Source organism: Brassica napus, unplaced genomic scaffold (assembly GCF_020379485.1).
Source record: "Brassica napus cultivar Da-Ae unplaced genomic scaffold, Da-Ae ScsIHWf_646;HRSCAF=948, whole genome shotgun sequence".
NCBI lineage: Eukaryota > Viridiplantae > Streptophyta > Magnoliopsida > Brassicales > Brassicaceae > Brassica > Brassica napus.
The window spans coordinates 23,102-39,037 of NW_026016706.1; the positions used below are offsets into that span (position 1 = coordinate 23,102).

The 15,936-nt window shown below is 40.0% G+C and overlaps 1 protein-coding gene across 1 annotated transcript; it reads left to right on the top strand.

Annotated features, from left to right (window-relative positions):
• Positions 1–2,448: 2,448 nt before the first annotated feature.
• LOC125604872 lies at positions 2,449–5,825 on the top strand. Its single transcript, XM_048775047.1, has 5 exons — positions 2,449–2,662; positions 2,859–3,307; positions 3,418–4,376; positions 4,968–5,070; positions 5,151–5,825. Exons 1-5 carry the CDS (start codon positions 2,449–2,451, stop codon positions 5,823–5,825), a joined length of 2,400 nt encoding a protein of 799 aa, XP_048631004.1.
• Positions 5,826–15,936: the final 10,111 nt, after the last annotated feature.

A 15,936-nucleotide genomic window follows, 5' to 3' on the forward strand; every position in this document is an offset into this window, starting at 1 on the left:
CAGCACACACAGGACGTATGTGGCTGTCCATCAGTACATATATCAGCACGCTGGTCCTTGGACTCAGCACGCTGGCCCTTCCCGTGGACTGTTCGGGTAATTTTGGCCCACCTGGGCTGTCTGTTCAATACACACAAGAAGTCCTTGGGTGTCCGTCAGCACACATAGGATGTCTTTGGTGTCCGTCAGCACACACAGGACATCAGTGGCTGTCTGTGTGTGTCTGTGTGTGTCTGTGTGTGTCTGTGTATGTCCGTCAGCACACACAGGACGTCTGTGGCTGTCCATCAGTACACATATCAGCACGCTAGTCCTTGGAGTCAGCACGCTGGCTGTCATGTCCCCGACCCTAGATAGGATCGCCCGGATGGGCCATGGTGCGGGGAGATGCACCAGTCAGGTCATTGGACCTTGAGACAAGCGTATCATGGCCCTGAATGAAGGTTAAGGGCATCAGTCAGCTGAGACTTAACCAGGATACGATGGAAACAAGGGTAAAGGAGTTGAGTGAGTGTTTAGGCAGCTGGACGAGTGTTGGTTTGAGTTCAATCAGCTCGGTTCAGCTGGTATTCAGTTCACCATGATCTGTTCAGCTCACAGGAGCTGGTGGACTAGCTCACTCAGCTGGGAACAGCTGGAGGTCAGCTCAATCCAGTGGGACGGTGCGTTCTGGTTCGGATCAGTGTGGACGAGTCCGGGACGGTTACTGGGCGAGCCGATGGTCCGGGTGCAGGACGGTTCAACCAAATTGGTCTTAAGGTCGGGACAGGGAGTGGGCAAGCTTCCAGAGTGTGAGCTGAGGCTCAGTGATCAATTTGTCAAAGGAAGAAAAGGGGAGAAACCGCCAATGGGCGGTTATGGGACGGTTATTGGAAGAAGGGATGTGATTTTTGGTAACTGTTCGCCCAGGCGGTTGGGGACAGTTTAAGTCGTCCTCTCTCTCTCATTTCTGCCATTCTGGTCGATTTTTACTCACTTTCACACAGAGAGAAACACAGAGAAAATTCAAGAGAGAAAGAGAGACACAAACCTTGGATTGGCCGTTTTGATCCAAGAGATTGTTCTTGAGTGTTCCTAGTGTGTTTGGGCGTGTGATCAAGAGGATGGATTTGAGGCAGAAAGACAAGGAGAAGGCAAAGGAGAAAGAGAAGGAAGTCGCCCCTGGAGACCGAACTCCTAAGGTGAGAGGTGTGGCCAAGAGTAACCGGACAAGGCCGCGGATGATGGCCGTGTGAGTCTGGCCGGTCTGGATCGATTGGCCACTCATTACTCTGACTTCTTCTACTCTGTTTTCTTCATATATGTTGTGCTATGGATTGTTTTATGATATTACAGGGAAGGATCTATCGATCTTAAGGCCTTGGCCTGATCAAATCCCCATGAAAGTCCCTTGTTCTTGTGTGGGCTGTTCATGGCCGAGATCACTATGATCTGAGCCGGTTCTGTGGAATCTGATTATGGGAATATTTTTCTTCTGAATTGTCATGAGTTTTCATGAATTTTATTTGGTATTTGGATCTCTTTTTAAAGGGGTCACACTTGACATTTTTGATGATTGTTCTTGACTAGATTGGATCCGACCATGCAATGTGAATTGATTCTTGTTTTGTAATCTAACCTTGTGATTGTGTGTTTGTTTGTGTTGGATCCAGGACCAGAAATGGACCGTGGTAAGGGAAAAGCACCATGAGGACAGCGGCCATGGGAAGATGTGTGGTGATTGGGTTGATTCTGAAAATTGTGTAATTATTGTAGGAGAAAATGACTAGACTAATACAAAAAAGTGAGGTAATGACTAGACTAATACAAATCTTTTGAAAATAACTAGAGTGTTTTTAGAACCCTAGTAAATTACTGTTTAAGCCCTTTGTTTTTTTTTTTAGTTGTGATTAATTTTAATTTGAAAATCCACATCAGAAGTAATGATACCACGTCACTTAACACGAAGGAAAATCAAACGACGATCATTAACTTCTCCGAGACTGTTCTCCCATTAAACCCTAACTGTTTTCGAAATCGTGTTCACTACAACTCTTCTCGGCAAAGCGGCTTCTCTGAAATAATCTCCGTAATCTTCTTCTCTAGTCTCCGTTTCTCTGAAATCGTGTGTCCGTAAGCTTCTTCTTCAGATTGGTTGTCTCCTCAAATCTCCGTAATCGTATTCTCTGGTATATTTCGAGGCTTTGCTCTGAGTTTTTCGAGTATTTGAGTGAGTATAATTAATGCTGTGAGTTATATATATGTTTTGTCTGAGTTTGAGTTAGTATTCGTTACGGCTGATTTAGGATCCTTAACGACTGATTTATAGAAGGTAATTGTGACTGATTTAGTATTCTTTGAGACTGATTTATTTATGTAATGATGGCTGAGTTATGTTTTGTGGCTTGTTTATTTTATGTCTTTCTTCTGATTTATCATTGATATGTTATATATGTCTTTTTTGATCAGATGGATGTTTCCGAAGATCTAGCAAGGGATTACCCTCCAAGACTTTACCCTGAAGGGGCTTCTATTTTTGAAAACAAAAGCATTAATACGAATAGCCATTTTTCTGAGATCCCTCGACTTAGACAAGCAATTGGAATAGATGTGTGGGATAATCTGAAGACGTATCCTGTTGGATTGATTGCTAAACTGGCTGAGAGCAAATTGGTGTGGTCTGGTAAGACCGTACATTATCTACTTTGTAGACAGCTGCGAGTCTATAAGAAAGAGATTTGGTCTCTCGTTGTTGATCAACCTCTCAGGTTTAGCTTAATAGAATTTGGTGAGATCACGGGTTTAAACACAAATCCACTGCCAGAAGAAAGTTTTGAACCTGATCCAGAATTACAAAGCGTTGTGGGAGTTGTTGAAAGTGCCGCTTGGGTACGGACCCAAGTTTGATGAACTTATAGAAGCTTTAACGGAGTGTCCATTCTCGAGTGCTGATCAGCGGAAATGGTATGGGCTGTTGTTTCTTCAAGCCATTGGACTTTATGGCTTGCATCATAATTGTAGAATACCCTTTGAAAGTGCAAAAAGAGTATTCGATGATGATGCCTTGATGACTTATCCTTGGGGTCGGACTGCATATGAATTTCTTGTTAATTCTATGAAGTTGTTGCATCCACAAGGAGGGTCGTACACCCTTAGCGGCTTCAAGGACGTGTTATTGGTTTGGGCGTATGAATCTGTCACAGTGTTCGGAGAGCTTTATGGCAGAAAAGTGAATCCAGACAAAATTCCGCTTTTGCGATGGGGTGGAAGTCGTACTCGTGCAAGTCTTGCTACTACAATAGCTAAGGAGATGAATGATCATGGAACGGTAAGGTCTAAATCAGACATATGAATCCTGTAATGTAATGTCTGAGTTATTGGATTATTTTATGGTTGAGTTGTTAATTTTAATGACTGATTTATGTTTTTGTGTTGTAGGTGCGTGTGAGGAAAATGGTGATGAAGGAGGGTCTAGAAGAGCTGTTTCCTCTGTGGAAGGATGAAGCAGATGACCCACAACTTGATAACCTAATTAAAGATATACATGCAGATAGGTTTGTTAGAGATTTTTATGTGCAATCGAATGAGAAGAACAAAAAAACGAAGGCTGGAGTTTCGTCAGAGGCTGAGACACCCTCAAAGAAGCAGAAGAAAGGTAAGAAACAGAAGGAGGTGAAAATCAATGAGGGTGAAACTGCTGTTGTAGAGGAGAAGGAGAGTGCAAAGGAGAAGGGTCGTAGCGAAGCGGTTCTGCTGAACATAGTTGCTCATCTCGAGAAGTTGGACCGAAAATTTGACTCGAGATTAACAGAATACGACACCAAGTTTGGAGATTTTTCCCAAGGCCTTTTGGATACCATTGGAGATATAGTGAAAACTACAGTTGAAGAGCGTCTGAGAGTTTTGGGGGTGTCCAATAGTAGTCAACCTGAAGGTCAACACGTGATGGTCTCAGAAGACAACCAACACCTGGAGTCCAATAGTGGTCAACCTGATGGTCAAAACGTGATGGTCTCAGAAGACAACCGACAGCCGGACTCCAATAGTGGTCAACCTGCATCTAAGATCCCTATTGATAAACAGTCCGAAGACAGCCAACCGCAAAAGACCCCTGATAAAGGCCAGTCTGAGAAGAATCTGGCAGATGATATTGCTAAAGCTGATGCAAAAGGTATGGGAGCAAAGCTGAATTCGAAGGTTGTCAGGGATAAGACTGCTGGGGTGAAAAAGAACTTGGATTCGGCGTTTGGTAATGCCGATGCAACAAATGCTGATTTGGTCTCTGATTCTCCTGGTAAGGAACCACCATTCGGACGCGGTTGCAGGGGCTTAGGGAAAAGAAATAACTTAGCGGCTGATTTGGAGAGGAATGAAGCTGAGTTAAAGAAGAAGCAGAAGCAAGAAGAAGCTGAGTTGAAGAGGAAGAAGAAGCAAGAAGAGGCTGAGTTAAAGAAGAAGCAGAAGAAAGAAGAGACTGAGTTAAAGAAAAAAAAGAAGCAAGAAGAGGCTGATTTAAAGAAGAAGAAGAAGCAAGAAGAGGCTGGCTCAAAGAAGGATATTCCTGCTTCAAAAAGGACTCGTAGTGGTACAATAAGAATACCCATTCCAACTAAGCAAATTAAGAACACCAAGTATTCAGACGAACTGTGGCCGGAATCTGATGTGGAGGAAGATGAAAGGAAAAGGTGTGGAAGAATAAAGGAGTATCGGCTGAAAGCTGTTCAATTATCTCCAGATGGGTCTCAAATGAGTGCGGAATTTGGTCCTTCTGTACCATTTCCCCACATCGGAGACAATGTAACGACGTGCATGAGAAAAGGTTTTGAACCTTCACCTGCAATATATGATCCCCTAGGACATGTTGATCCGGTTAAAAGGGATAATCTTTTGCAACACCTAAAGCCACACGAGTAAGGACTTTTGCACCATTTCGTTGATATTAGCTAATAAAAAGATTTTGCAGAGACTGAGTTGTGTTAAATTATCAGGGAAATTCCACATGGAGAAGCTCACGAGGATATTGAGTTCTACAGAATCCTCATCACTCCAAGACCTTGGCCCATCAAAGAATATGGATGGCTGGTTCAAAATGTAAGTATGCAGCTGAGTTATATTTACTTTACGGCTAAGTTATAAGTATGGTACAGCTGAGTTATATATTATCTGTGCAGCATATTGCTTCGTATATTAGAGTCCTCATTCAAAGGTCCAAACAAGATCCCAGCCCATTCTGGTCCAAGCGCGTTGCCTTTATAGACTCTTGGTTCCTTGAATCATGGGTTCACGATTATAAGCAGTTCGAAGTCAAACCGGAAATGGTCAAATACAAAGGAAGTGGTTACAAGGGGTTAGCAAACGGTTTGATCCCCACAGACATTCAGACAAAGTTGCGGTGGTTTACAGATGTAGATCACTTGTACGGAGTGCTTAATACTGGCGGCAATCATTGGGTGGGTTTTCACGCGGATCTGCATAAAGAGAAGGTTGATTGCTATGATTCAATCGTTGGAGAGCAAACACTCGAAAGTGATCTGAGAATGCTAAATTTCTTTGGGCCGCTTACTCGTATGATCCCTGCGATTCTGAATGCCCTTATTCCTGATGATATCCGAGTCCATACCAAGAAAGAGTTTGTATTCAGACGAAGAACAAAACGTATTGTTCCACAAAACAACCTGAGAGGCGACTGTGGAGTGTATTCATTGAAGTTCGTCGAGTGTCTAGCGCTTGGTGTAGCTTTTGATGGGATATCGGATGAAAATATTCAAGGTCTGAGAATGAAGATGGCAGCAGATGTCTTCAATGAAGGAAGTTGTAGTTTGGTAGGGTCGTTTGGCGATGAATGAAGATGAGTTTTGTATGACTTATGGCTAGATATTTTGTACTTGACTTAAAGTTATGATTTGTTTATCGTAACTCAGCCACCTTGTTTAAATTACGCAGCCGTTACGTTAGATATAGCTCAGCCAAACCTCAAACCATACCCTAAAATAGGGAAATATTTAATAAGTCAGCCGATTCGTCTTCATAAAACAGCCGTTAAGGTAGATATAGCTCAGCCAAACCTCAAACCATACCCTAAGATAGGAAAATATTTAATAAGTCAGCCGATTCGTCTTCATAAAGCAGTCGTTACGTTAGATATAGCTCAGCCATACCTCAAACCTTACCCTGAATTAAAATAATTGATATGTTTATACTTAAAAATGTTATAACATTCCCTAATAAGTGAATATATAATCAACCAAACGTCTCTTATTTATTGAATTAATGAGTTTAGAATCGATCATGGTCTTGAGGTATATGTTGTCTTGCAGTTACTTAAAACTTTACATGTAGATATAGAGTGTGATCATAATACAACTCTCCTAAACTATATACAACGCATTTTAAGACTAGATTTATGTTATTTGTTATATTTATCACACCGTTATTCCAAATCCTAAACATAAATCCCTAAATAAACAAACCTAAACTCTAAATACTAAACCCTAAACCCTAAATCCCAAATATTAAATCAGCCGTAATAGGCTATATAACTCGGCCGCCACGTTTGTTAAATGTTGTCGTTTGGCGAGAAATAAGATAAATGAATTTTGAGAAATTTCAATTCCCGCCGTTTCACGTTCTATGTTTCTCTATATATAGTGCCCTCTCTAATACCCTTTCTTACGCCTTTATCTCTCTAGAAAAAACCTAAACAATATCTCTCTATCCCCATCAAAAGCCATGCCGATTGTTCCTGGAAATTCAGAGAGGTTAGAGAACAGTGTTTTTGCGATACTAAGCTCTGCAAATCGTGAAAACCTCCCTGTTCTATACCCTGGTCCGTGTGAGTTGCTTGACACAACCAGCCCTACATGGTTTAAATTTTTAACTGATCTCTCCCTGGTCATCCCGACGAATCTTGCAGAAGGATGGGTTCATGCATGGCCGACATACTGCGACATTCCCGATCATTTTAAAGAACGCTGGTTTCTTCAACTCGCTGTAAGGCCCGACATTTGTTCATATATATTAATATATACCATCGGTCTGTAATCTTTGTATTTTTTGTTTGCCGTAGCGGACAAACACATGGGATCGAAGGCATCATTTGACAGTTTGGCGTAATTTTAATCTTGTGGCCAGAAGTCTATTTCGTTGTCAGATGCGCCATTTGAGGTGGACTTGGTTGGAAGGAGGCGAGAAGCCAACTTGGATGCTAACCAGCGTTTGGCTTGATCTCTGCCACATGTTTGAAGAGTCTGGTCCAGATAATTTTGGTTCCTGAAAGTCTTTTCGTGTCTGTATTTTGAACTTCATTATTTCAGCCATAACTTGTTTAAATGATTCAGCCGCAACTAGTTTGAATGTAATCTCTGCCACATGTTTGAAGAGTCTGGTCCAGATAATTTTGGTTCCTGAAAGTCTTTTCGTGTCTGTATTTTGAACTTCATTGTTTCAGCCATAACCCAGATTGGCGATTGTGGGGTGTATGCGTTGAAGTTTGTGGAGTGTCTAGCGCTTGGTGTAAGTTTTTCTGGGATAAACGATAAAAATATTCAAGGTTTACGGTTGAAGATGGCGGCAGAGATCCTCGATGAAGGAGGAAACAGAGCGGAGAACAATTAGCTTTCCAAATGAATCTGTGTTTGTTATTTTCAATCAGACTTTCCAATTACCTTAAGTTGTTTAATTTTGTTTTATTTTATTAAGTCAGTGGTTACGTTAGATATAGCTCAGCCATACCTCAAACCATACCCTGAATTAAAATAATTGATATGTTTATACTTAAAAATGTTATAACATTCCCTAATAAGGGAATATATAATCAACCGAACGTCTCTTATTTATTGAATTAACGAGTTTAGAATCGATCATGATCTTGAGGTATATGTTGTCTTGCAGTTACTTAAAACTTTACATGTAGATATAGAGTGTGATCATAATACAACTCTCCTAAACTATAAACAACGCATTTTAAGACTAAATTTATGTTATTTGTTATATTTAGCACACCGTTATTCCAAATCCTAAACATAAATCCCTAAATAAACAAACCTAAACTCTAAATACTAAACCCTAAACCCTAAATCCCAAATATTAAATCAGCCGTAATAGGCTATATAACTCGGCCGCCACGTTTGATAAATGTTGATGTTTGGCGGGGAAATAAAATAGCAACTAGGAAATTTTATTCTTTGAATTTGGCGACTATTCGCATTTCCATTGGGCTCTATATATGTCCAATTTCCCTTTTCATTCTCTTTCCAATATCATTCACTCTTTATAAAAACCTAAACCATATGGATATGGAGATTGTTCCTGGCTGGTCATTAAAGTTCGCCAGCAGTGTGAATGCCATTCTAAGTTCTGCAGATCGGGAAAACCTCCCGGTTCTAAACCCTGGTCCAGGGGTCTACGTTGACAAAACCTCTGTTACGTGGTTTAGATTTTTACATGATCTTTCGCAGGCGATCCCAAAAATTCTTCGAGAAGGATGGGTTCATGAGTGGCCGACATACCGCTTCATCCCCGCTCATTTTAAGGAACGCTGGTTTCTTATACTCGTTGTAAGCACCGATTATGTATATATATTCCATTAAACATCAGTTATATGTTTAAAGGAACGCTGGGTTTCTAATATTCTGTTATCTTCTTCTTTTAGCGGACAAACACTTGGGATCCGAGACATAATTTTTTAGTATGGACGCATTTCAATCTGGTGGCCAGAACAATGTTTCGATCTCAAATGCGATGGTTGAAAAGGTGTTGGGCGCAGGGTGGCGATAAGCCTGAGTGGATGATAACTAGAGTTTGGTTTGCTCTTGTCGACATGTTTGAAGAGTTTGGCCCTGATAATTTCGGTTTTTGAATTAGATTTTGTTTATTTTCTTAAAAATTCGACCACATTAGTATAAAAACTTCGCACTAATTCAGCCTTATCAGAGTTGTATAGATGCTTTCCAAAGGACATGAATTATAGTATAAAAACTTTGCACTAATTCAAACGTAACTCAGCCTAAGTAAAAATGAACTCAGCCCCTGTTAACACTAATTCAAACGTAACTCAGCCTTATTAATCAATGACTCAGCCCCTGTTAACACTAACTCAGCCCTTATGCATATCAGAGTCGTAGGGATGTAAAGTTTTGTATTTAACACGCCTTTGTAAATATGTATTATATTATTCAACCTTCTCGAATTTTCGTTATACTCAGCATCAAAATTATTTTAAAAATTGCGGTTCATATTCCAGTATCGAAAATCGTGAACATTATTATGCGTGTGGGAATTTTTGGCTGCCATGATAATATCGAGATTCATTATTAGTATGTCTTTACATATAGGATATATATTGTGTGATTATCCGAACTAATAAATCAAAATTAATATTAGTCGCTTCAATCAATTATGCCGCCCTTTATTAGGCGTGTGAAAATAAGTCAAGGTTCAAATCGAGACCTTTATACTATCGAGACAATAAAATTTTCGTTAATGGATTTTCTTGTTAGGTTGGTTTAATTCAGTCTTATGTAAACGATAACCTGACCGAAACCGTAAATCAGTCTTTTGATAAATCAGTATGTTTTAATAAAATCATTTAATAACCGGAAAATTAAGTTAACTCAGCCATGAAAACAAATAATTCAGTATTCAAATAGCATTTACCTAGCCTAAGAAACAATTAACTCAGCCAGAGAAACAATCAACTCAGCCTCTAAATAGATTTTACGTTGCCTTAGGAACCATTAACTCAGTCTTGAAATATATTTAACTTAGCCAACAAAACAATTAACTCAGCCTTTAAATAGCATTTAATCAAATATCAGAAAATAACATACATACTGGAATAACAAATAACATAAAAAGATAAGTTCTGATACATTACATCTTCACCATTTTCTTGTGTCTCTATAAAGGCTAACCGGTTCAAATTCACGTAAGAATAAGCCGATCTCTTTGAGCCACAAACAGTGGGGACACATGTTGTCATCCTTAGTAACATCAATGTGCCACAAGCAGGGACAGTCTTGCTCGACAGGATTTCCGCATTGGCAACTGTAGAACTTTGGAAGAATATGTGATATGAACAGGGCCATTCTTTCTTTGAACTCGGGTGTGTGCCACAAACCCCAACCCCATTTGACAGATCGCACTAGTTTCCCGATCCTGTCAAGTGATTCTATTGGAATACGAGATAAATACTTCCCTTCACCCCAAAAGATTTCTCGAGTCATTGCGTGTGTATACACAGCACGCTCATAACCTGCATCTGCTGCACGCTTCATGAGAGAAACTGTACACCCTTTATATAAAGCGTGCTTGGATTTCCCTCAGCGTAGCAAGCTTTCAACAACTCAGAAGGCATATTGAGCCCCCAGGGAACGGATAAGACATCGAGGAAATGGTAAACCCCACGCCTCTCTGCTAACGTTTCATCGACCTCGACGATGCTTTGAGGCCAAAGAGATCTTGGATGGAGTGTTGCAGACTGAGATTCAGGCTACTCAAATGGACGGACTGAGGTTCAAGAACTCGGACTGGACAGGACGGACGGACGGCTATGGAGCGGCTAGACGGACGCGATGAACAGAAAGAAAACTAAATGATAAATGAAGAACAGAAGCAAATATGACTTTTTATGGGTTTTTATATTGAATGGAAAATCTTGAGCAATATGATGCAAAATGAAACAAAATAAGAGAAGGATAGAGATGGCTGATGGATTCAAGTTGCTGGACTGATGTCTCTCTCAACAAGAACAGGGGATGGAGGTGGCGTGAAGGTGGTATCTTGCTTGCTGGACTGATGTCTCTCTCAAGCCGGATCAAGGGATGGATTGAAGTGGATTTGCGGATGAGGTTTTGATTGAATCTCTCAATCTGATGAAAGATGGATCGAATTGATTGACTCTCTCAATCTGTGTACTGAGCTTGTTTGATTTGCCCAAACAAACTAGACTCACGAAATCAATAGAACAACAAAGAATCTCTCTTTGAATCCTAAAGACCGATATTTTATACAAAGAAGAATCTTTGATAAAAACTGAATAAACTTTTTATTAACTTGGTGATTAAGGGTGCCCTCTACAATGGACGACAATGAGCTTATATAATGCTCAGATACAAGACTCTAAACGTTCACAAAAGAAAAGAAAGGAAACAAATCTAAACTAAGCAAGAAATCGGAAACTAGCCGTTGGAGCCTTTTGTGGGATTTTGGCTCCAAGTGAAGAAACTTGATTTGCTTGAATCTGGACGGTTTAAGGGGATAAGAGAGCTTTCTTGGGACCTTCTTGAATGCTTGGTAGAAGCTGATCTCGTCCTTGCCTTGGTAGAAAAAGAGCTGTTGGAGTTTGAATGCAAGAGACTCCAAATAAGGTAGTTTGGTGATAATGGGGATCTTCTTATTCCTATGTGGGCTGGTGCATGGGATGAAGTTGTAGAACTCTTCTGGCTCGTGTATAATGTCTCCTGGATGTCTTGGTTCTGTCTGGACGTCGTCTGGTTCTCCTGGTTGGATTGGAATGGCTTGGAATGGATCAAACCGAAAGATTGTCCAATCTTTCCATAAATAGCTCCGGTTGGGTTTAAGTGATTCTCCATTGAACCAACTGATCTCCTGGGTTCTGGTGCAGCTAAGGACTTCTGGAATACCTCCTGATTGGTTAAGATGATCTCCTGGTTCCCATAAATAGCTCTGGGTCGAACCAAGTTGAATTGGTTGAAGACTTTCCATAGATGACGTCGGTTTGGCCGGTTCTGGGGAATTGATCATAACTCCTAATTTCCGTGGCCATTTCTCCTGATCTTGGGCTTTATGAAAAGATTATAAACTCCTCTTGACTTCTGTGATTGGTTTTGCTTCAGGCCGCTCCTTCATTGAGCTTGAACCTTCTTCTAAAGTCGGGTACTCGCAGATGGACGGGTTGAGAAACCTCTGAATTGTAAAATTCATAACTTCTTTCTCCGTGATTATTTTGGCCCAATTCCAATTGGCCTGGACTCCTTCTTGAGTATAGAATGCATACAAATTAGCCTCAAGATTTAAACCCTCCTGGTTTGTAAGATATGGCATTTTTAGTGCACGTATGTCCTGGTTGGCGCCTTGGCTGGTTGAGTAGGGTGTTGGGTCGACCTCTGGTTCAGCTGCTGAATTGCTGGCCGCAACATTCCCTTCCCCTTGAAAAGGTTTCGACCTCGAAACTGTATAACCTGCACCAAGATAGAGCAAGTCAGCTTTCATACTCTTTTGAGATTCTAAGGTCTTACCTTGATATTGTTTCGGTTTGGGGATGGATTGTGCATCAGGTGGCTCTTCTTTCAGCAAATAGGATAGGATCACGCCTCTGCTATGGACTCTGGCATTGCTTATCTCCTTCAGTGGGTGGTCCTTCATACTTCTAGTAGGCTCAGTTCTGACCATCTTTGGGTTTGATTCTCCTAGCAACAAGAGATTATCCGGTGGGATTTCTTTGAAGCTTTCTCCTTTGCAACCTGAATATTTCTCAACATTCTGGACAACAATCAAGTGCATTATATCTGTGTTTGGACACTGATAAAAATAATTTGAGATTTCCAGACTTACTTTGATAGCTTCCACAAGTTGAAGAATGATTTTCTTCTTTGGACAACTTGTTCTTGTTTGCTGCCTTCTTTGCATCTTTTGACCTTGGTGGTTATGAACTTCAACTTCTTTTATTCCTGGATCAAAACTTTTTGGCAAAGACAAGTGCATTATATCTGGATAATCAAGTGTCTTGGACGTTTTAAGATCAGAGAAGATTACCTTAAGCCTTGGCATTTGAACACGTTGTTCAACATTAGACTTCCACTTGTGAGGTGGTTCATGGCTGGGCTTATGGTCTGGTTCTTTCCTTGGAACTTCAGTAAGCAAATAGCTTTCATTTTTACTCTCTACATCAAGAAAACACACGTCAATACCAGTTTCTCTAGGTGGTGTTTGACACTTACCTTGGTTTGATACTTTATTTACTGGTTTTGCTTCTTTAAGCAACATGGACTGCGTTGTGTCTTGAACCTTCTCCTGGTTCATCACTGGTGTGGCGCCTGGTGGCTTCTCTCCTTTGAATTCATGCTCTTTAATTCCTGTTAAAACACCTTTTGACAAAGACAAGTGCATTACACAAGAATTTGGAACCAACAAATCAGATTGAATAAAACTATCACTCTTCATAGATAAATTTGTTTTCATTTCTAGTGATGCTTCTATCAATACTTGCTTAGTAGGACAAACTACAGCATAGTGTCCTTTCTTATGACATCTATAACATGTCTGATATTTTAAATCCTCAGATTTAGAAGACTTACCTTGGCTTGATGGCTCTTCTTCCTTTGGGTTTAAAATCTCCTTGTCTCTTGGACTTAAATCATGGACAACTTTGGATCTCAACAAGGATGTGGAGTTCGTGTCTTTCTGGACCTCAGGACCTGTCTTAACATCCTTGGACAAAGACAAGTGACTCATACCAGTTGGAGATGATTTATAAAAAATTTATCAAGTATAGGACTTACCTTGGCCTTTTCTTGAAAAATAGGTTTGTCTGATTTTTCTTTGTGTCTGGCCAACGTTTCTTGGCTGAAAAAGTTCTTTCTCTCCATGGTCTTTGGGACCTCATAAGGTTGGGACTGATCATAGAGAACTGTGTGCCCCTGGTTTGGCCGAATCTGATCTTGATGGATCAAGCTTCTATGGCCTTGTTGTGGCACCACTCTCTTTGCCTCTTTGGACCCATGGCTTGAAAACCTCCTTGGGTACCTTTCTCTAATCTCTGGTGTTGGAAGTGAGGATACATACTTCCTGATCATGGCCTCTTTAAGATCTTCCCACGTTTTGATAGCCTCTCTTTGACTCTTCCATCTTGCACCATCTACACCTTTCCACCATTTGTATGCACTTCCGGTGAGTTGTTTGATGGCATGGCTCAGCTTTTCTTTCTTTGGCACGCCATGGTATGAAAACCAATCATCCATGGTTCTTTCCCATGAGAGATAGTCATCTGGCCAACTGCTTCCAGCAAAAGAATAAATCTTAACTTCATTAACAGATTTAAAATCAAGATAAGAATGAGTTAAGTATTTATGAGTTGAAGAAGTATGGTATGGGGTGATCCATGAAGGATCTGGTGGCTTAGGCTCAACATAGCCAGCCTTTGGTGCATCTCTGAATCTTCTTTCTCCATGTTGTGGTCGTTGGCCTTGTGACTTGTTTCTTTTCTCCAGCTGAGAAATCTGATCTTGTACACCCTTCATAGCAGCCAATAGCTGTTTTTGAGAGGCCAATAAGGTTTGGCTTTGTGCTAATTCTTCCATTTCTTCCTGCAAGCAATCACAAAGATCAAGTGAAGAATAGGGAATTTATAGTCGGATCAAAATAAGAACCAAAATGCAAGCTAATTAAAACTAAACCGAGAAAATAGGCAATGTTAAACCGAAATGAAATAAATTATGCAAAATGATTTTTCTTTTGGTTTTCTGAATGCAAATCTCGAAATGAAACAATAATAAATGACAATTAACACAAATGAAAAGAAAATATGGAAACCAAACTAATGCTGAATTTTTTTGAATTTTCTTTGGATGAAATGCAACAATTAAATATGCAAATGATATAAACTAAAGCTTAAAACAATTTTCTTTTTCTTTTCTGATGCAATCACGAAATGGAAAAGTAGAAATGTTATGAAACAATAACTATGATGATTTCTTTTGGATTTTGAATTTATGAATGCAAATGAAAAGGAATCAATTCAAAACAGAAATTTTTATGGGATTTTCTTTTATGGAAACCAATGAATGCAAACACTTTCCTTTGGGATGTTCGATTTTTAAATGAATAAAACAAAACTTTTTCTTTTCTTTTTCGTGGCTCTAAAGTATGATGAACAGCAAGAACAAAAATATGCAGAAACAAAACTTGAAACAAAAAGAAACAGTTTTTATGGATTTTCGGTTTATGAATGGAAAAACAAATGCAAGCAAATATGAGATGCAAGGATAGATATCACCTGAGTCAGGAGCTTAAGCTCTGATACCAAATGTTGCAGGCTGAGATTCAGGCTACTCAAATGGACGGACTGAGGTTCAAGAACTCGGACTGGACAGGACGGACGGACGGCTATGGAGCGGCTAGACGGACGCGATGGAGAGGAAGATGGCCGATCTGGTTCCTGAAACAAAAGAGATTTATTTTTATGTGTTTTTTTATGAATCAAAATGATGAACAGAAAGAAAACTAAATGATAAATGAAGAACAGAAGCAAATATGACTTTTTATGGGTTTTTATATTGAATGGAAAATCTAGAGCAATATGATGCAAAATGAAACAAAATAAGAGAAGGATAGAGATGGCTGATGGATTCAAGTTGCTGGACTGATGTCTCTCTCAACAAGAACAGGGGATGGAGGTGGCGTGAAGGTGGTATCTTGCTTGCTGGACTGATGTCTCTCTCAAGCCGGATCAAGGGATGGATTGAAGTGGATTTGCGGATGAGGTTTTGATTGAATCTCTCAATCTGATGAAGGATGGATCGAATTGATTGACTCTCTCAATCTGTGTACTGAGCTTGTTTGATTTGCACAAACAAACTAGACTCACGAAATCAATAGAACAACAAAGAATCTCTCTTTGAATCCTAAAGACCGATATTTTATACAAAGAAGAATCTTTGATAAAAACTGAATAAACTTTTTATTAACTTGGTGATTAAGGGTGCCCTCTACAATGGACGACAATGAGCTTATATAATGCTCAGATACAAGATTCTAAACGTTCACAAAAGAAAAGAAAGGAAACAAATCTAAACTAAGCAAGAAATCGGAAACTAGCCGTTGGAGCCTTTTGTGGGATTTTGGCTCCAAGTGAAGAAACTTGATTTGCTTGAATCTGGACGGTTTAAGGGGATAAGAGAGCTTTCTTGGGACCTTCTTGAATGCTTGGTAGAAGCTGAT